Genomic DNA, 22343 nt, shown 5'->3' with positions numbered 1-22343 from the left:
TTCATGCCATTTTCTTCAATGTTTCGGATGCTAAAAATGTCAGATTTTCATGTTATAGAAGCTTTCAGTATTTGACTTTACATGATAAAACACCTGTTTAAATGTCAGTAATAATAATACCCTTATTTAATGCTTTGCTGCTCTTGGAATAGAATACCTTATGCAAATTTTAATAAGTTATCATGTGTTAAATCCCCACCCCTACAATTAATGGAACTTGTATATCATTCACAAGGGAAAAGTTAAATGTTGGGGAATAAAATGATATTATGAAATTGAATAACTTTTAAGGCAAAAATAATAATATAAAGTGATTGTGAATTGCCAATTATGGTCTTCAAGGAGGAATTAAAATTGATAAATTTTCAATATTTTGGTTCCTATTAAATTTCATCATTTCATGAGACAAAATAATCCAATGATCCTTGTATCTATCTATTCTATGGTACAAGGAAGAGCACAAATTTCCAATGTACATGCTCTAACTATTGAGATTTTCACACAACAAAGAAAACATGTTAGGGGAATGTCACACTTTGCTACTTGACTGAACCTAAGTAAAATTTTCTCAAACTAGTGATAGAACACAAAAACTCAATGAAAGTTGATTGGAAAGTATTGCTAAGCTCATGAATTAACTGGAATGCAGAAGGATGAGCTGAGAGCTGGGGGTAAAACACAAACAAGATGTGGTCCGGCAGGTTTACAGCTTATATCGGCGTCATCAACATCCGGTAGCCCAAGTATTGGTGGGCGTACATAACCAGCCACCAGTGGCATGCATAAAATTGAGATTACGATCCTTGCACCTACAGCAATAAAACGAAAAATAAATATCAGTTTATGTTACAAGTAACTCTGGTTGGAAGAACTTAAACAACCAATATCTTACTCTTAGTGAGGCTAAAGAGATAGAATAGACCTAGAACATACAGTTATTCTTTACGGCTAGATAGATGAATATGTATGATGATCTAAACCACTAAAAAAATATATATGTATTCCCAGAAATCCTAAAAGTGAATCCAATTAACTGTTAGCCGATCCAAATACCTTGTTTCGTGGAGAGAGATGCATGTCCTCTTTTCCTCCCAGCTAACATCCAATTTCCTGAATTAGCATTTACTTCATATAGCACCTCAGCCTGTCACAACCAGAAACAAAATTTTAGCGTCAAACAGAATACAGCCAGAGTAGATGGAAATAATACTATACTAGCACAATTTTAATCCAGATTCAGGACTAAAACAACTCTTCAGAAACCAGATGTTTAACCAGTTTCCCTCTTCTGCTTCTCTTAAAAACTATCTTTTGTGTGAATACTGTTCCCCTTTTTAAGAGGCAGCACAGAAACAAAGTGATTGTATCTTCAGCTAAACACGAAACAAGAAATATAATTATGCACATAAGAATGTGCTTACAGGGACTTACATTCTGTTCAGAGATTTCTTTTTTATCCAAATCCTTTAACCTTTCCACCCTCCATTGCATCTTAACTAGTTGCCCAACTCTTAGGCCATCTGAAGGGAGAGGAAGAAAACCAACAGCTAGGCATGGATCAAGCACAGGCTTTTGCAAAGTAATTACGCTCCTGAAGATCATCTCTTGTCTGGCACCATCAACTCTAGTAGACTCATTCATGAGAGGAGGGTGGGCTCCAATTGTTCTATCGCCGGAAATTCCATATCTGATATTTAATATACTTTCTGATTGCTTTCTGGCTTCTGCATTTTTATGGGTTACAAATCAATCAGATAATTAGTTGCACAAATCAGGCTATTATAATTTTGAAAGGTATGGATAGAAAATAAGTAAAAACATAAGTGATTGATAAATGCCCCTCTTACTTAATAATTAAAATCGCGTAAATAAAAACATAATGAATAGAAAGAAAATGTGACTTATGAAGTGGTTATATCAACATCAATTGTGCCTGTGAAACTAATAAAAACTGGAAACCACACCATTAGTTTTAATCATAGATTACAGGTTAAAACAGAAGGGCAAAGAGTGCCTCTTTCATGTTCAGAAAGATTAACATGGAATTCACAACATCAAGAGAATCAAGATATTAATTAGCAGAGTTTAATCAAGATATTAAACTGGGACTAGTAAAATGGCTTTGTTGGTGGTTGTGGTCTTGGCCACTGTGGGAAATAAAAGAAAGGGGTCTCTGGTGATGGTTGCAGCCTTGTGGGGTCTCTGCCTCTCTGGTGGTGGTGGAGGTGGGCTTGGAGGAGGGATGTTTAGAGTGGTTACCGTATGATTAAGGTTGGCAAGGGCATTAAGAAGGGACTCATGCCTTGCATCATATTCATTCTGGAATTGCTGAAACTTATTGTTTATGAACAAAAGAGCACCACCCACAGTTATGGGAGGCATTGAGAAGCAAATGGAAGCACTAATTGATAGGCAGCAAAATGCTTACTACCAAGAAATTTAGCTAACAGCTATACTACTCCAAAGAATAAAGAAGAAAACTAATTTACAAGATAACTTTCATTTCATTTATTGATTTTGTAAACAGTAGATTCATTATTTAAATAGTGTAATGAAACCCTAAGGCTAATAAGAGCCATACAAGTGGCATAAATCTAAAGCATAAGAACATTCTAGAATTGAAAACTATTTACTTTTTTAATCATCTAAATAATAACTATAACTATACTATTCCCTTTCTTATAGAATTGAACTCAAACAGCCTATCAAATAAGTCAACTAATCAGTAACTTTTGAAAAATGGTCAGAATTGCATAAATATACTTCCTACACCAGGAACTAATAGTGCTTATCAGTTTCCAGATTCTCAACTGATATTGGTATAGGGCACTTATAATATTGTAATTGTGAAAGTTAGGTCACTTTTCAAATTACTTGGTGCTATAGTATATTAAAAGGCAACCATAGCATCATTTGACTGATATCTGTCAGTGTGATTACCTTCTTCATTTGTCTTGCCAAGGCAGATACTAAACAAAATTCCTGCTTTGGAAGTGGGAGATATGACTAGTGGGAAGTGACTTGAAGTAGGTCTACCCTCCGTTTCTCCACTATGTACAAATCCATCTTGAAGATCGAGCCAAGCATCATATATGGTCAGTTTAGCCTTTACTTCAGAGTGAAGTATAACCTAGAAGTAACATGAACCATAATGTATTTTGTCAACAAAAAAGAACAAGATGAATAAATAGAAATTTTAGCGATTATTGCTTACATGAACAAATATTTCACATTTTTTGTAGTTATTTAAAAAATTCATTACCAAATGAATGTCGATAGTGGTCTGGTTAAATTTTTTTAAAGTGTGTCATGCAGAACTGCCAATTGTATGCCTGATAAAACACCGACCTTAGGATATCATGATACTAACATTTAGGCAAAAGCTCAGCGTTGAGAGTGTATCGTAATTCTTATGATGGTGTAGTATCTGAAAATTCCTTCATTAAGATTTACAAATTCAATGAATCAAATATTAATTTTCTTTCCTCCAATATCAGTCAAGGTTACTTCATATGAAAAAAGCCAATGTCTGTTATTTCCAATTTTGGAAGATACATGGAAAGCAATGGGAGGGGTAGTGTTTTAGTTATAAATGGAGCCTTGACTCCCATACTTTTTGTTCATGATAGTAGTTACTTTATTGTTCATAATCAACTGTTATTAACTAATTATGAAAAGAAAGACTAATACCTGAAGAAGCAGGGTACCGTCATTGCATTTATCAGTAACACACGTTGTAACATAGAAAGGATATGTAAAATGCACTGCTAGGGTCCTGCATATCAAGGCAACAGATTATAACTTTATAAGTAACTAATGCAGAAAAAAACAAAGTATGCAAAAGCCAGATGCATGGCAGTTATAATTTAACAGCTTTTGATATATTATATAATTAAAACGTAAGAATGATGGAAAATGGGAAAACCTTTCAAATATCTGATTGTGGAATGCTCCAAATTCAAGTTTCAGAGCTATTGTTCTCATTCCATCTACAATACTCTCACTTCTAGTTGTGGCTGGAAAGAATAAACAATATCAGTACATATGGTTAAATATAAAATACACATGTATGCAGGCTTCAAGGTTTGTATCACCATCTTAACCTGAAGACGATCCTCTGCTGAGCGTCTCACTGACGGCTCGAATCAGAACCCAAAGAGTAGAAGGTGACTCACTTGCCCAATTTGGAAACTCTATTTTACCATCTTGAAGAGACAAACGTTCAAATTTTTTTCCAGAATTCAAAGATCCTATTTGAGAACCATCTTTCTGCTCCTGTACATCATCAATCTGTGATACACTGGAATAGCCTTCCATCTCAATTATATGTGAATCTTCAATCTCCAATCCGGGACCAGTATCAATATGCAAGACAGCAGCTTTGAGAGAGTAATTTATTGGTCGAACTAAAATGCCAACCCATTGATGCTCATTTATTAACAACGCGGATGAAACAGCCGCTTCAAGATCAACCAGGGCTCTGGGTTTGGCAACCTAAAAATAGATAAAATATTATTATATAATAATTGAGGCCAACTCTTTCTAGCTGCTGCAAAGATAAACAACACCAGATTAAATTTACCAAAACCCTCTAGTAAACCAACTTATTTCCAGGTTAATAGGTATGATCAGGAGGGAAACATCAAAGCAATAGAAATACAATTTGAAGGAAGACATCCCTATCTTCTATTGGACCATCAAATTCCATTTTCTCATCCTATTAGAAGAGAGGCTACCTTCAGAATAGGTTTAGCTGGCTTTTCGTAACTCATAAAATCATCACTATCTGCAGGACCAACTTTTGAGAAACTATGAGATCTAAAACTCAACTGCCCAATCTGCCCAGTAAGAACTCCAAGAACATATGATCCTGGTTTCTGAGGTGGTAGATCCAAGGTAATAGTATTCCGACCAGGATGCAAGAAAATAGCTGTAGAACTCTTCAACGCCTAAAATAATTTAGATGATTGAGTTGTTCAGGCAGTAAATAATTGAAAACCATAAACTTCGTATACTATTATTGAAACGAGTAAAATAATGCCCAACAAATACCTTTACACCTTCATCAGCATTGTGTGTTGGTGTTAATGTAAGACTGATTGAATCAAGAGTTATATCATCTGGAAAACCACTCCAAAGAGTTACAGAAAGGGAACCAGGATCCCTATCACATAACTCCATTGGAGGCCCAGGATTGCCAGAAAATGTAATTAATGATGATACATCAAGAGGTACAGGGTCCTTCATTTCACTATGAGCAAGACGTAGAACTTCTGACTGAAACGCTTGACGCTCCTTGGTCAAAAATAGTCCTTCATCAAGAGAAAGTAACCTCACACAGGATAGTAAGTAGCCAGCTTGATCATTGAGTATCTTCTGACACTCAGCTAAATTTGGAAGGACCTCAGCCAACAAGTCCTGCCATCCTTCACCAGCATAAAGTGCACAAACCTTCTCATATGACTTTGCAGCTTGATCAAAATGTCCATGCTTAAAGGCGACTGCTGCTAGCTCGCCATCAAGGACAACTCCATGTCTTTTCCACCAGGAACGATGGTAATTGTCAGCAGCACCTTTAGTTAGCTCCAAATATTTTTGCTGCCAACAAGGAACAGACAAGTAAGGAAGATAATGAAGATGAAGTCCAATTAGCACCAGAAGAGACATCAACAAAATAGTTACAAGTACTCGATATTTGTTCATAAGGGAAAAACTAATAACACAAACAATCAGAGACACGATGAGAAACTCTCAAGAAGAGATCCTTGAGAATCATTTCAATGAACTCCTGACTTCAGCCCATGTTGATACCTCAAACTCCTCAGACGATGATAATGATGTCAACAGTTCTGGATTAGAAATGGTTTGCTTCAAAGCATGCTCAGCGGCTATATAAATTTCAGCAAGCCTCATAGGCCGGTCAATTGAGCTATCGACATTTCCTGGTGAAGAATAAGTACGTATCATGGAACTTGCATGTAGTTTTTGTGATGATGATCTGTCAGTACATAAATCAGATTGTAAAACTCAAATCATAACATCAAATACAGGATTTTTTAACAGTTTACTAAATGAATCCATCTGGAACAACATATATCATTTCATTACCCATCCAATGTACCCTGACGACTGTCAAACATTTCAAACACATTTCCAGCTGAAAGTGAAGCCCTCCGCCTGTTGGCCTCTCGTAGAAGTACAGTAGGTTCAAGAGGCAGGGGTTTCCTCTGGATACCGAAGTGCTTGGTTCTAGGAGTTGTTTGGAGAATCAGCTAAAGAGGTATAATCACATTATTAAGGTAAATATGTGATACAGAAAAATCTTAAGTGAAACTACAATAACAATATTAAAAACACATGCTCAAAAAATACATGTTTTTCTCTTTCTATTTTAAGTAAAATTCTAGATTGATTAAGAGGGAAATATGCGTTTTTCTCTCTTTCTAATTAAGTAAAATATTTTATTAAGGGAATAAAAGAAAGACCAAGGAGCCAAGGCCTTAAGAGAAATAGAATTTATGAGAACAGTGGAATTGAAACATTTACATGACAACTTATCCCTATGTTTGTTCTTTGGTACCTTTGGCTAGTAGGACATGTAAAGATTTTAAGGGGAAATTTAAATTCCAATAACTTGTGAGCTGTGATGTATTTCCCAAGCTCATGATAGGAGGCCAGGCAGGTCAGTGAGAAGACATAAAATGACTGCTATAAATTATACTATGTCATCTTTGGATGGGATTACTACATTTTCCTTTTCTAGTAATCTCACTCTTAAGAACTGAAATATTTAAGACAAGGCGTGAAAAAGTGTTGTTCAAGCATTAAGGAATGAATAAACTTTTTTGTTGAAATTCTGTTGGGTAATGAAATCTTCTGTAATGTCATAATTATGACTAGAGTTTTAAATTTTGATCCACATTATATCGAATTCAGCATATGACTACAAAGTTTTGCCAATGAAAAAACTGCAATTAAAATGAGAGAAGTTTGAAAGTGTTTGAAAGATAAAAGTATGACATAATTCCCTTTATAATACTTCTAAATTTAATTGAATAATAATGGTATTTGAGGAAAAATAAAAGTGTGGCAAATGAGGGAATGCCCCTTATTATGGTTTAGATTACAAGTTACCTTCTCTTTCTCAAGCACCTCTACTGATGCATCAGCAGGAACAGAAGGCCAAACTGCTGGCTTAGGCCAAGGAAGTAAGCTGAGAGAAGCACTGCTCGAAAGGAAAGAAAAAACTGTCAAACAAGGAGAATGAAACCAAAGGTGATGTAACTAGCCTATAAATGACTAATCCATGGAATCAAAATCGATCAGATTAAGATAATGCAAAAGATCATTGGTCCTCCAAGTTCGAAAATGTACCTGTTAACAGGACTTCTTTCTATATCAGTTCCATACCCAACTAAATACGCAACTCTCAAGAACTGCCAACATATAGAAAATACAAAAAGCAACCATAGTTAACAATGGTGTGGAACACAATATCATTGTAGTCAGTAATGAACTTGGAAAAGAAAAAAGGGGAGGAAAAAAGGATAAAAAAGATAATTTTGATTGAACTCCATTAATTTCATTGCCAATTGTGGGTTTTGATAAGTGCAGTTGTTAACTCATTTAAGAGTCCATCAAACCAAATAAGATATACAGACTATTTACTAGCTTAGTGAAACAAAAGTATTCTACCTTAACCCTAGCAAGTGAATACAGGTCACCCAGAAGACGAAAGAACTCCTTCTCTATGTCAGGCACCACATGTCCTTCATTGTTACAAATTCAATGAATCAAATATTAATTTTCTTTCCTCCAATATCAGTCAAGGTTACTTCATATGAAAAAAGCCAATGTCTGTTATTTCCAATTTTGGAAGATACATGGAAAGCAATGGGAGGGGTAGTGTTTTAGTTATAAATGGAGCCTTGACTCCCATACTTTTTGTTCATGATAGTAGTTACTTTATTGTTCATAATCAACTGTTATTAACTAATTATGAAAAGAAAGACTAATACCTGAAGAAGCAGGGTACCGTCATTGCATTTATCAGTAACACACGTTGTAACATAGAAAGGATATGTAAAATGCACTGCTAGGGTCCTGCATATCAAGGCAACAGATTATAACTTTATAAGTAACTAATGCAGAAAAAAACAAAGTATGCAAAAGCCAGATGCATGGCAGTTATAATTTAACAGCTTTTGATATATTATATAATTAAAACGTAAGAATGATGGAAAATGGGAAAACCTTTCAAATATCTGATTGTGGAATGCTCCAAATTCAAGTTTCAGAGCTATTGTTCTCATTCCATCTACAATACTCTCACTTCTAGTTGTGGCTGGAAAGAATAAACAATATCAGTACATATGGTTAAATATAAAATACACATGTATGCAGGCTTCAAGGTTTGTATCACCATCTTAACCTGAAGACGATCCTCTGCTGAGCGTCTCACTGACGGCTCGAATCAGAACCCAAAGAGTAGAAGGTGACTCACTTGCCCAATTTGGAAACTCTATTTTACCATCTTGAAGAGACAAACGTTCAAATTTTTTTCCAGAATTCAAAGATCCTATTTGAGAACCATCTTTCTGCTCCTGTACATCATCAATCTGTGATACACTGGAATAGCCTTCCATCTCAATTATATGTGAATCTTCAATCTCCAATCCGGGACCAGTATCAATATGCAAGACAGCAGCTTTGAGAGAGTAATTTATTGGTCGAACTAAAATGCCAACCCATTGATGCTCATTTATTAACAACGCGGATGAAACAGCCGCTTCAAGATCAACCAGGGCTCTGGGTTTGGCAACCTAAAAATAGATAAAATATTATTATATAATAATTGAGGCCAACTCTTTCTAGCTGCTGCAAAGATAAACAACACCAGATTAAATTTACCAAAACCCTCTAGTAAACCAACTTATTTCCAGGTTAATAGGTATGATCAGGAGGGAAACATCAAAGCAATAGAAATACAATTTGAAGGAAGACATCCCTATCTTCTATTGGACCATCAAATTCCATTTTCTCATCCTATTAGAAGAGAGGCTACCTTCAGAATAGGTTTAGCTGGCTTTTCGTAACTCATAAAATCATCACTATCTGCAGGACCAACTTTTGAGAAACTATGAGATCTAAAACTCAACTGCCCAATCTGCCCAGTAAGAACTCCAAGAACATATGATCCTGGTTTCTGAGGTGGTAGATCCAAGGTAATAGTATTCCGACCAGGATGCAAGAAAATAGCTGTAGAACTCTTCAACGCCTAAAATAATTTAGATGATTGAGTTGTTCAGGCAGTAAATAATTGAAAACCATAAACTTCGTATACTATTATTGAAACGAGTAAAATAATGCCCAACAAATACCTTTACACCTTCATCAGCATTGTGTGTTGGTGTTAATGTAAGACTGATTGAATCAAGAGTTATATCATCTGGAAAACCACTCCAAAGAGTTACAGAAAGGGAACCAGGATCCCTATCACATAACTCCATTGGAGGCCCAGGATTGCCAGAAAATGTAATTAATGATGATACATCAAGAGGTACAGGGTCCTTCATTTCACTATGAGCAAGACGTAGAACTTCTGACTGAAACGCTTGACGCTCCTTGGTCAAAAATAGTCCTTCATCAAGAGAAAGTAACCTCACACAGGACAATAAGTAGCCAGCCTGATCATTGAGTATCTTCTGACACTCAGCTAAATTTGGAAGGACCTCAGCCAACAAGTCCTGCCATCCTTCACCAGCATAAAGTGCACAAACCTTCTCATATGACTTTGCAGCTTGATCAAAATGTCCATGCTTAAAGGCGACTGCTGCTAGCTCGCCATCAAGGACAACTCCATGTCTTTTCCACCAGGAACGATGGTAATTGTCAGCAGCACCTTTAGTTAGCTCCAAATATTTTTGCTGCCAACAAGGAACAGACAAGTAAGGAAGATAATGAAGATGAAGTCCAATTAGCACCAGAAGAGACATCAACAAAATAGTTACAAGTACTCGATATTTGTTCATAAGGGAAAAACTAATAACACAAACAATCAGAGACACGATGAGAAACTCTCAAGAAGAGATCCTTGAGAATCATTTCAATGAACTCCTGACTTCAGCCCATGTTGATACCTCAAACTCCTCAGACGATGATAATGATGTCAACAGTTCTGGATTAGAAATGGTTTGCTTCAAAGCATGCTCAGCGGCTATATAAATTTCAGCAAGCCTCATAGGCCGGTCAATTGAGCTATCGACATTTCCTGGTGAAGAATAAGTACGTATCATGGAACTTGCATGTAGTTTTTGTGATGATGATCTGTCAGTACATAAATCAGATTGTAAAACTCAAATCATAACATCAAATACAGGATTTTTTAACAGTTTACTAAATGAATCCATCTGGAACAACATATATCATTTCATTACCCATCCAATGTACCCTGACGACTGTCAAACATTTCAAACACATTTCCAGCTGAAAGTGAAGCCCTCCGCCTGTTGGCCTCTCGTAGAAGTACAGTAGGTTCAAGAGGCAGGGGTTTCCTCTGGATACCGAAGTGCTTGGTTCTAGGAGTTGTTTGGAGAATCAGCTAAAGAGGTATAATCACATTATTAAGGTAAATATGTGATACAGAAAAATCTTAAGTGAAACTACAATAACAATATTAAAAACACATGCTCAAAAAATACATGTTTTTCTCTTTCTATTTTAAGTAAAATTCTAGATTGATTAAGAGGGAAATATGCGTTTTTCTCTCTTTCTAATTAAGTAAAATATTTTATTAAGGGAATAAAAGAAAGACCAAGGAGCCAAGGCCTTAAGAGAAATAGAATTTATGAGAACAGTGGAATTGAAACATTTACATGACAACTTATCCCTATGTTTGTTCTTTGGTACCTTTGGCTAGTAGGACATGTAAAGATTTTAAGGGGAAATTTAAATTCCAATAACTTGTGAGCTGTGATGTATTTCCCAAGCTCATGATAGGAGGCCAGGCAGGTCAGTGAGAAGACATAAAATGACTGCTATAAATTATACTATGTCATCTTTGGATGGGATTACTACATTTTCCTTTTCTAGTAATCTCACTCTTAAGAACTGAAATATTTAAGACAAGGCGTGAAAAAGTGTTGTTCAAGCATTAAGGAATGAATAAACTTTTTTGTTGAAATTCTGTTGGGTAATGAAATCTTCTGTAATGTCATAATTATGACTAGAGTTTTAAATTTTGATCCACATTATATCGAATTCAGCATATGACTACAAAGTTTTGCCAATGAAAAAACTGCAATTAAAATGAGAGAAGTTTGAAAGTGTTTGAAAGATAAAAGTATGACATAATTCCCTTTATAATACTTCTAAATTTAATTGAATAATAATGGTATTTGAGGAAAAATAAAAGTGTGGCAAATGAGGGAATGCCCCTTATTATGGTTTAGATTACAAGTTACCTTCTCTTTCTCAAGCACCTCTACTGATGCATCAGCAGGAACAGAAGGCCAAACTGCTGGCTTAGGCCAAGGAAGTAAGCTGAGAGAAGCACTGCTCGAAAGGAAAGAAAAAACTGTCAAACAAGGAGAATGAAACCAAAGGTGATGTAACTAGCCTATAAATGACTAATCCATGGAATCAAAATCGATCAGATTAAGATAATGCAAAAGATCATTGGTCCTCCAAGTTCGAAAATGTACCTGTTAACAGGACTTCTTTCTATATCAGTTCCATACCCAACTAAATACGCAACTCTCAAGAACTGCCAACATATAGAAAATACAAAAAGCAACCATAGTTAACAATGGTGTGGAACACAATATCATTGTAGTCAGTAATGAACTTGGAAAAGAAAAAAGGGGAGGAAAAAAGGATAAAAAAGATAATTTTGATTGAACTCCATTAATTTCATTGCCAATTGTGGGTTTTGATAAGTGCAGTTGTTAACTCATTTAAGAGTCCATCAAACCAAATAAGATATACAGACTATTTACTAGCTTAGTGAAACAAAAGTATTCTACCTTAACCCTAGCAAGTGAATACAGGTCACCCAGAAGACGAAAGAACTCCTTCTCTATGTCAGGCACCACATGTCCTTCATTGTAATGAGAAATTGTTGCTTCAATTAAAGCCAAGCAAGCAGTTATCACCCAGACTTCACGCATACAAAAAGGCAGAATATGCTGAGAAGAAACATTATACAGAAGTAAAAATGGGACAAATCAAAATGGGACAGATCAAAACGGGGGGAAAGAATTATACAGTTCAAACTGAAATAGCTACTGTAACAAACTCATGTAAAAAAACACATGAAAACAGAGAATCAAATACCTCATGTGATGCCAAAGATTTTGAAAAGCTTATTATGAAAGAATAACCCCGTGATGCAACCTCAAAGGGGCGATTCAGCTTGAATAAGAGCTGAAAAATGAACATGTAGTAGTAAACCAAAGAAAGTTAAACCATCTTAGCAAAAAAGAAAAGGAAATTAAACCAAATAATTAGTCATGGATCTGATTAAGCATGGCTCCTTGAGATAGTAGCACAAACCCAAAATGTCAAAGAGAACTCAAACTGATAGTGCTTAAGTGTCCAAACATTATAACTTTAAAAGAAAAATATTTTTTACAATCAAAGAAGAATTATTAGATGAGAAGAACGTTCAGAAGAAGAGGATAAGACATCCTCACAAAGAACAAAAAGAAACAGCTAAAACAAGAAGAGAGAGCCTTTCAACAAAACATGTCAATCCCTCTACACATATACCATAGAAACCCTTTCTGGATAACAAAACACATGGGCAGATGCACACAATGACACAAAATCAGAGCTTTCCATGTATGTGTAAATGGTGGCTGCAGGTTGTCCTGTCTTGAAATTTATTTAAAATACTTGAACAATTAAAGCATTATACATATAGTGATGGTGCAAAAGCAAATCGAATGCATACATACTGGCACGTGCTCACATGTGTGTGCATGAGAGAGAGAGAGAATGAGGAGTATGATAATAATGGATGAGGTAAGATTCACCTAGAGCTTTGAAATTTATCTTATATTATATAATAGACTCCATAGCTAACGAAGCAGTCAAGATTATAAACACCAAAGAAGACAGTAGACACATACTTCACAAAATTACAATGAGCTGCTTATATATGTTACATTTTTGTGTGTAACACTAGTGTTTCAGCCCGGGCTAACCTTTGATGTACAGGCAAATAGATATTGTCTAAATTCAAACTCCCTAAACGAGTCCTCTTGGACAATCTGTGTCAATGCTTTGTTTCCTGGATTAAGCAATGCTGCTTGATCATCCCCATGGTCTGCACCTCCGAAGTTCCTTTGCTTTCCGGTCATGTTAACTGCATTAGTTACATATATATTTGGATCAATTTTCATTCCTCACAAGATTTGTAAGGTTCCATAGAAATGTCCAAAAGCACAATACTACAAATCTAAATACCATCTTGAGTCTTGACTACAACAGCAACAGAAAATATAACTAAGCATTATGCACCTGTTTCAAGATAGCAGAGTTCTAGTTCATCATATTCTCGTAAGGCATCTTCATGAAGGTGAGCCATTTCAAACATAAATGCCAAGCTTTCCTGAGCACAGAAGACAAATTTGTTAAAAGAAGCTATAAGCTCCAAGAATGAACCAAAAGAGAAAATCAATAAAAATCAACAACGGCTGGGTTATAAGAACCATTTATTGCAACCTTCAGAATGAAAAAATTACAGAAGTTCCAGACTGGCATGAGACGCTGTTCACTGAGCTTTCGAATCTCATCCTCATAAAACTGTACACGCCTATCCAGTGTATTTCTGATGCATTCCATTATCTTTGATTCCAGGTCTTCCCAAAAGTTTGCTTCAGGGAAATGCATATCGTATTTGCAACATCTAAATGGGGATGAAGCAGTGTTAAAAGCATCAATAAGAAGGAAATGTGGAAGCAAATGAGAAGGAGAAACTTGAACAACTGTTTTTCCCCACTCATGAGCAGTTAACGGGTTATTATTTCTGTTTAGATATATATCATTCCTTACAGTATTTTTTATCATCAAATTCTGGACCCATCACACGTGTATAAAAACAGTTAATTCCACAATATTTATGGATTACCCTTTCTGATAAGTGATAATTACGTAGAATGACACAAAATGGAAGAATGATGCCGCTGAAAGAAACTATAAGGTTGATCCTTAAAACTAAACTTCCAAGCTCCATTTTTGTTTACTGCCGCATCAAGTTCAAAATAAATAAAGTAATGTCCAATCAAACAGTTGTTAGATTCTTATACATTGACCATAAGCTAAAATGTCAATGAAATTTTTTAACAAAGCCTTAGTTGAAATAATAATTTAGAAAACTATCGACCAACAGATGTTGGGGAAGAGGAGAGAATGCAAGTGGCACACGTCCAATTTTTCAAGCTTACCTTTCTCTTTTTTTGGAGCTAAACTCAACTTCAATTTTAGCATATACTTTCTTTGCCATTTTGTTCGCCTGATCATTAGCTGGATGAGCTTTAGATACAAATACAATAAACCATTCTCTCTCATCATTTTGGACAATTAATTTAAGGCGTGGTTTAAGGATGGTTTTGAACTCGTCAAGATCCTGGGAAGAGAAAATGAAAGTTAAGCTACACAATAGAATCCACAACTGAATTAAACAGTGAAAGGATTACACACCAAAAATAATTAATTGAAACAACTTAAAATCCAATAATTGATCATTTAAATATTTTTCGCAAATGCTATAAAACTCAACAGAGGATGACCCTCGGCACAATGGCAAGGTTGCTTGCCTTATGACCATGGGTTCAAATCCTGGAAACAACTTATTTGCTTGTAAGGGTAAGATTTCGTACATTTAACCTCCTCAGACCCCACTAGGTGGGATAATCGTGCACTGACCCAAATGCAAGGACAAAAGAGGGTATTCCTAGAGAAATAAATTTCCAAGGAGGACTAAAATGAGTAACTCTACTCACACAATTGGTGTTCCACCCATTCATATATGTAAGTGAGATACTATTACACGGTGACAGACTTTTATTTCGTTTTTTTTCAAAAGGAAAGGAATAAGACATTACAATTTCTTTCTATTAAAAGAAAAATAGGAATGTATTGTTCTCTGGAAACAGACTCTTTGCTTGCGAGAGTAAGGCTACATATATCTACCATCCTCAGTCCCCACTTGGTGAGAGCCTCATGCGTTGGGCCACCCTTTTTAGGAAAGTATCATTCTATCTAATTTTAGTTATCAAACGTACTTCAACAATTACATGTAATTCATATGCCCGATAGAAACTTCCCTTTCAGCTAGCTATGAATTTAATCAATATGTTTTGCATGTTATTTACTTATGTTTTGATTACTTCGTATAGTCACACAGAAAGGCAGCAACGCTAAGTTATCTATAAAAGTAAACAAAAACACATTGTGACAGAAAGGTCACAAAATCAGAGTGTATCTCCCTCATCTAACCTGAGATGTCATTCCAACACTACAAGTTTCTGCTAGAGTCTAAAAAATGCTATTAGTGAGAACATTACCTCACAGGTAACAAGTACAACAGTTGCATACGGCTCTCGAAACCAAAATAACAGTTGCTCCTGAGGGAACCGACTACGGAGTCTTGAATCTGTGGTTAATATGAACTCAGCTGGCAATTGCTCAACAAAGACAAGATTCCGTGTCTTATTATTCAAAGGCGCCCTTTTGAATGGCAATCGCGACTCAAAAGCATCCTTAACAGTTGGCCACAAGTCACACACATCCTCCACTGAAAAAACAAAAACACTTTGCTGGAGTGTCAATAGACAGTTAGAGTGTTAGCCACACTCAAACACATACATCTAGATTATTGATAGTTATTGCAATAGTGTTTGATCAAATACATTACACTAATTATGCTTCTATATTTGTTGCATCGATGCCTTTTCGTACCGATAAACCCCTTTGTTTTGAGAAAATCACCAACTCGGTCCTTAAAAAAGTCGAGCATCTAGATATGTAATTCCGGCACTCTAAAACGACATTTTTCGTCCCTGGATGTTCAAAATACCAATCAAAGTAGTCCTTTGTGTACTACTAACTTGATCGTAGTTTTTACCATTCAAAGACCAACTTGATCGACATTTTGAACATCCAGGAAGGAAAAGTGTCATTTTAGAGTGACTAAATTGCCCCGCGCCCCTATCTTTCAGGAACCAAATTGCAGATTTACTCCCTTAATTTTCTTTGCAGTAGAACAATATACTTTATGCTTTCTTCATTTCCTAAACATTCACCATAACAATACATTGCACTAAATTGTAATAATGTTACTAAATTTGAATTAGATTACTATATCGGGAAAAAAAAACACTTCTCTTATCTCCAAATCCCTCTAGTAAGTGTTTAATTATAAGCTACTTCACAAAACAAACCCTTAAATGTTAGAATTCGTTAATATGATTAAAAATCGATATAATAAGATATAAAAAGCATAGAAGAATCCTTTATAAATATATATAAGGTAGATTTCGATGTGATTGTGCATTAGATCTTTGGTTTTGGGAGAAAAAGGGTAAAATGGTAATTGAGAGAAAGTGGGAAAGTAATGAATGAAATACCTGAAATGACAATGCGATCGGCGGTGTTCTTGATTGATTGAAACTGAGAGAAGAAATTGGACATTGTGGATCTGTAGAAGTTTCTAGAAACTCAGTTGAGATCCATGGAAATGGAAGTTCAGTGAGTGTTTACAACGAGTACTTGGAGTTCAGAGAGAGAAGTGGGAAGTCGTGTCCCGTAGATCTAGTGCTTCGCGGTATTACACACTAATCACTACCACCGGTGATTTTGGATTCCATTCAGATACACTATACTATATTTTGTTTAACTTAATTACATTTGTCATTATTTTTATTTAAAAAAATACATTTATCTCTTTTGCATGTGGTAATAATATAATTTACTTGAAAAAATTCATCTCATCCAAAGACATAAATAACATGCAATCTAATGTTGATTTAGGTTACGAAATTCAATCGGAAACATATTTGTGGATTTTGTGTTCAATTTTCTTTATAACAAAACTAGCGTGCGGTGCCGGTCACCCGCATTCTTCATATTATATTATTTAAGAAAATAATTTAAATATAAGAGTGCAGTATATAAACTCAATAAAGAGTGAAGATTTAAGAAGATAATATGTGATAGTTAATATTATATACATAAAATTTATGTCAATTTCTCATTTTGTGCCTATTGGATGGAGAAAGATAGAAGATGGAAATAAGAGAATGAGTGGAAGATTAATGATATTAAATTATTAATATAAAAATGAAAGTAATAGGTGGAAGTTTATAGTAGTTATTAAAAATATAAAAAGGTAAGTTTGGAATATAAAAATTATACCATAAGGTAGTTATTACTTATTTTGCCTTTATTAATAGTATAGAAGTTTATTAATAGTATAGATAACAAGTCCAACATACTTAAAGGGTATTAACTTAAGATAAAAACCATGTCAATTTTAAAATAATAAGTTGAGTATATTACGAAAGTATCCAATATATATATATATACATCAAAATCAATGCGTTTGTTTCAAAACTAGTGATACCAAGTGTGTCATATACAAACATTTAATTGAATATTAGTAATAATTAGAGATCTTTTTCCTTTCGGAAGATACAGGAGCGAAACAATTAATGAATTGATATTGGAAGACTCGAAAGATTCTTCCAATGTATCATTTTTGGGTTTAATAGAATTCATAGATATAAGAAGAAATCATGTCAAGTTGATATTTTAATTTGGACTAAAAATAAGAATGACAAAACAAAAACATTAGAAAAATAAAACAAGGAGAAAACAACATCATTAACATATCAGCATAATTTAATAATAAGAGAAGATTAATTAATAAGTAATAACACTTTTAATAATTAGAAAATATAAAAAAAAATGTATCTTTTACATTATCAATTGCAATATTAATTAAATTCAGAAATGAAATAATCTTAATCTTAATAGTGGTTTTTGTATGGATCTAGTTTCTAAAATTGGAATAAAAAATTGAGCAAAATTGATTGTTTTTTCTAAAAATCAATTCAACACGAACCAAACAATTTCATTGTTTTGTTGTTTCAATTTCTTTAACTGGATTTTGATTTCTTTATTGGACTGCTTTGGATTTGAGTCCAACATTACTTCATATGGTTGCTTCACCTCATCACAACAACTATTTTTATTTCTATTAATATCCTCTATCTTTATTTTTAAGAATAGTAATAATTTGAATTTTGAAATTATTGGATGCACTACTTTCCGATGCAGTTTATTATTCTTGAATGCTTATGTAGTGTTTGATAACTGCCTAGCTGATATGCTTTTGGGTATGTGTTAAGTGTTAACTAAAAAAATAGTATATAAATAAATTTCATTTCCATGTTCCACCATGATAGTTGGTTGATATAAACATTCTTATAATATGATTGGTTATTTTTAAAATACGCTTGACTTAAAAAATATGTGTAAAAGGGGGCATAATAAAAGTCTTTCTCATACATTCATATAGAAATTCAACATTCCAAGAAATCCACATTTTCTTATTTTGGGAATGTCATTTGTCTAATTTTTTAAATCTTCTATAAAATGGGCATGACACATTCCAAATAATATAAGCAATTTCTTTTATGATTTTATTTCAATTTATTTAATTTCCCATTTCATCATATTTTGTCTATTTTTTATTTTTTGAGGACAACCCACAATTAGGTTTGGACATGTGAAGATATTTCATATTTTGGTATACATGCTTCCAACCTAGTTTTAACAAGTATTTGTCAATTTTGTGAATGCGCATGACTACATTAAATAATGCATTCATGCTATCATGGACATGATATTTACAAGAAGTACACATAATCTATGTACATATTTTGCTGCTCTAAACTTATGTATTTATTATCCTAAAAGCGTTATTCATATATCTTATTTTTTTATGGACACTAATATCAAATTTAACACAAGCAAGAACCTAATAACATGGATAGCATTTCCCCCACTTGTTTAATTGTTACACTCTATTATGTATGTCTCAAAGTGGGTTGTACTTTTCTACCTTTCATTTTTTTTCCCATTTTGTCCTTGATGACTATTCCAAAAGAGTGTATTACTTCATGTGTAGTCATTACTTGTGATTAGTCAGAAAAATATATAATTATTAAATTTTTAACTTAAATATATTTTTCAATCAATCACAAATAGTAACACACTTTGTGGACAACAAATGTGCTACCGATAATTGACACATTCCTATAGGAAGGGAGGTCTACATATACAGTTTTTTCCTATGGAGGGAAGGGGTACTTGACCTACATGCTCTATAAGTGTGGGTCAGTGCCCAAATTTTACTTCATACTAATTGACTCAATTCCCATATCATTTGCATGTTTTTTTGTAGTTGGCTAGATATATATGAACTAGTTGTTCATCATTCAAGACCCTTCATAGTTTCCTTTTTGGCAAGTTCCATCCGTGAAAAGGAACACACTATTTGAGGATCACCATCAATTTTGACAAGTCAAAAACTATATTGATTTTTTTCTTAATGATCAAATTTCAATTTGTTTACCAATAACATAATTACATTGATCTCTCTTGAAAATTTTAAACTAACCTTCCTTGATATTTATATTGAATAAGATAATAATATAACTACACAAAAACTAGTGTAAGATTAGATGGAGAGATACTAACAATATTTTTTTGGTACAACCAAGATTGAGTATTCCATCACCCATTTGGATAAAAAACTAATCATTTTCAAGGTTTGTGGCTGTCCTCTTTTAGCCAGTATCAAATACATGAATCAAACTCTGGATCTTTTGATCATTATGAGAATCTAACAGAGTTTTACACTCTTATATCAACACATTGTTGGTGTTATAATATTTCCTAAGAAGCAGCTCAATTATACTTTAAGAAAATGAAGACTTGTGTTCAAATTATGGCACAATTTCATCTTAAAAAAAATTGTCTATAAAAAATACTAATTTCAAAGAGGTCAACCTAATCTTAAAACAATAAAGCTTTGATCAAAATTGAATAAATTTTTTAAATGAAGTCACTATAATCTTTAAAGCCACATCACGAAAAACTAATAAGTCTCAAGTTTGAGTTAATAGAATTGCAAATACATTAAACATTGTTGATAGAGAATTTTATCACTATACTTTACCTCACCTCTAAACCTTTTCTATATTTTTCTTTGTCTTTTCATTTTGTTTTACACTAGTACAATGCATAATTATTTTAGATGACACCGGCAATATTTTATCCAATTTTCACATGAAATATGATTTAAGTCCATGTTTTTTCTTTCCATATCCACATGATCAATTTAAGAGCAAACATCAGTTAATATAATTTTTAAACATTCAAGTGACATTGCCTTAGTATTTAAAATATCATCAATTTAATATCTTAGTTATAAAAAGGGCAAATTTGGCTATTAAAAAAGAACATGTGGCTATTTTCTACATAACTATTTGATAAGTTAGCCATGTAAAACTAAGATAAGCTAATAGGATAGAATTGGTAGTTGATGAGCTAGAACTTTTTCATAACATTAACTGATAAGATAACATGTGTAAAATATCATAAGCTCCTAGCTTATATATTATTTCAATGCTCGGTATCATAACTTTCCTTACTCTTTTATAAAATGAGTGTGATATTTATCAAATTGTCTCTTACTTTATTAATTCTTGAGATTTAGAGGATAAAAGTCTCGTAATTTCTTTTATCTCTTTATTAATAAAGTTTTGTTGTTGATAAAAAAAAGCTTGTAAGCTCACAACTTATTAAAATAAGTTAGTTTACTAAACACAACATATATCTTATTAAATTTGTTGGCTCTTCACTTATTCTTATGGATGGTGGTATTACCAAATAGATTCAAGGACTCGGTTTCTTATAATACAACGAGCTCCTACTCTTATTTTGATTAGCATTATAAAGCATTTTAATTAGGTAATAATACATGTAATGTTTTGCGGTTTATCTTTTCTCCCTTTTTATTGTTAGGTAAATGGGTTTCTTTATTCTTTTGTGAATTGGTTCATTTCATGACATATCAGATTTGATATAATGATATAAGACTTCAATGAATTTCCAGATATCGTATAATAGATTAAATGATAAAAATTCAATTTCTGAAAATGACATTTATTAGAAAGACAGTCATACATTCTAGAAAGATTAATTTCTTGTACATATAGAATGAGAGAATACTATTAATTATACGAAAAAAGATTTGATATACATTTAGGAAGTGTGAAAGCATCATGCACAAGTGAAGGATATCAATATCAATAATAGTGCATTCATGATCATTATGATATTTATTCCAAAATGAAGCACAAATGATGCTAAATTTGATAAAGTTGATTTGTATTCTTTCCTAGAAGGGAATGCAATTAAAACGGGATTTAACTTGTGTGGTATTAAGATAATGATTCCTTTACATGATATGAAGAATGGTCCCTTAGAGTCAAGCCAGAAAGAAAGGTAGCTACTAGTGAGGTAGACTTTGTTGTCTATTTGTGTGAACTTATGAGTGGTGGAATATACTTAACCATGTCTTATCAAAAGAAAATGACATCCATGCTCAAATATCTTCATACCCTTTTCAGATTAAATCAAAAGCTGGTGTGAGTGGAATACTAGAAAGGTAAAAGAATAATAATAATATTCAGCTTAAATTAGTTTTTCTTCTGACTACACTTTCCTTCGGTGTATAACTTTTTTCCTCTTTATGAGTCATAGTTTATTATTGACCATGTTCAGTTTATTATGATCTTGCACAGGTCTGAAAATTTTGTGATATCAGATATCTGAGTTTCTGTCAGGAAAAAGATGATACTGAAACAAAAGTGTTCAGTGATTAGTTTCTGATGTGAAATTGTTTTGCATCTTGAATATATCATTGGTCCATAATATTGAGTTTTTAAGAGGTGATGTTGAGTTTTTGATTGCTTTATTCTATAATCACATTTTGAACAATTGTACACACTTAGGTAAAACTTTACAATAATTTTAACCCTAATGACAATTTAAAACATGATATTGTAGCTTATATAAGTGACATCATGTGTATGTTATATATGATATCATCTTTATGTCTACTGTATAACTTTCTCTTAGAAGATTAGTATTAATAAAATTTAAAACTTCAATGATTCATTTTCTACTAAGTTCAACAAATTTGCCATATAGGAATGAAATTTGTCTATATTGACAAGACAAAAATGATAGATATAGCAACTTAAATA

General features: G+C 33.4%; 1 protein-coding gene across 2 annotated transcripts; it reads right to left on the bottom strand.

Moving 5' to 3' along the window:
• Positions 335-16815, bottom strand: LOC109348166 (trafficking protein particle complex II-specific subunit 130 homolog). 2 transcript variants are annotated; one of them, XM_019588432.1, is made up of 22 exons: positions 16632-16815; positions 15570-15799; positions 14448-14629; positions 13726-13909; positions 13522-13612; positions 13206-13366; positions 12334-12423; positions 12095-12185; positions 7696-7766; positions 7375-7436; positions 7135-7225; positions 6109-6272; positions 5812-5998; positions 5053-5598; positions 4737-4949; positions 4104-4494; positions 3926-4016; positions 3691-3775; positions 2941-3130; positions 1432-1724; positions 1054-1144; positions 335-809 (listed from the first exon to the last, which is right to left on the bottom strand). In XM_019588432.1, exons 1-22 carry the CDS (start codon positions 16693-16695, stop codon positions 628-630), a joined length of 3750 nt encoding a protein of 1249 aa, XP_019443977.1. In that variant the 5' UTR covers positions 16696-16815; the 3' UTR covers positions 335-627. The 2 variants fall into 2 exon arrangements, with proteins under 2 accessions (XP_019443977.1, XP_019443978.1); XM_019588433.1 differs by lacking the exons at positions 3691-3775; positions 3926-4016; positions 4104-4494; ... (5 more) ...; positions 7375-7436; positions 7696-7766 and adding exons at positions 8019-8103; positions 8254-8344; positions 8432-8822; ... (4 more) ...; positions 11463-11553; positions 11703-11764 and having other exon boundaries at positions 12024-12185.

This window comes from Lupinus angustifolius, chromosome LG05 (genome assembly GCF_001865875.1).
Source record: "Lupinus angustifolius cultivar Tanjil chromosome LG05, LupAngTanjil_v1.0, whole genome shotgun sequence".
Taxonomy (NCBI): Eukaryota; Viridiplantae; Streptophyta; class Magnoliopsida; order Fabales; family Fabaceae; genus Lupinus; species Lupinus angustifolius.
The sequence above is the reverse complement of the archived record's forward strand: the minus strand, read 5'-3'. Positions and strand labels throughout refer to the sequence as shown.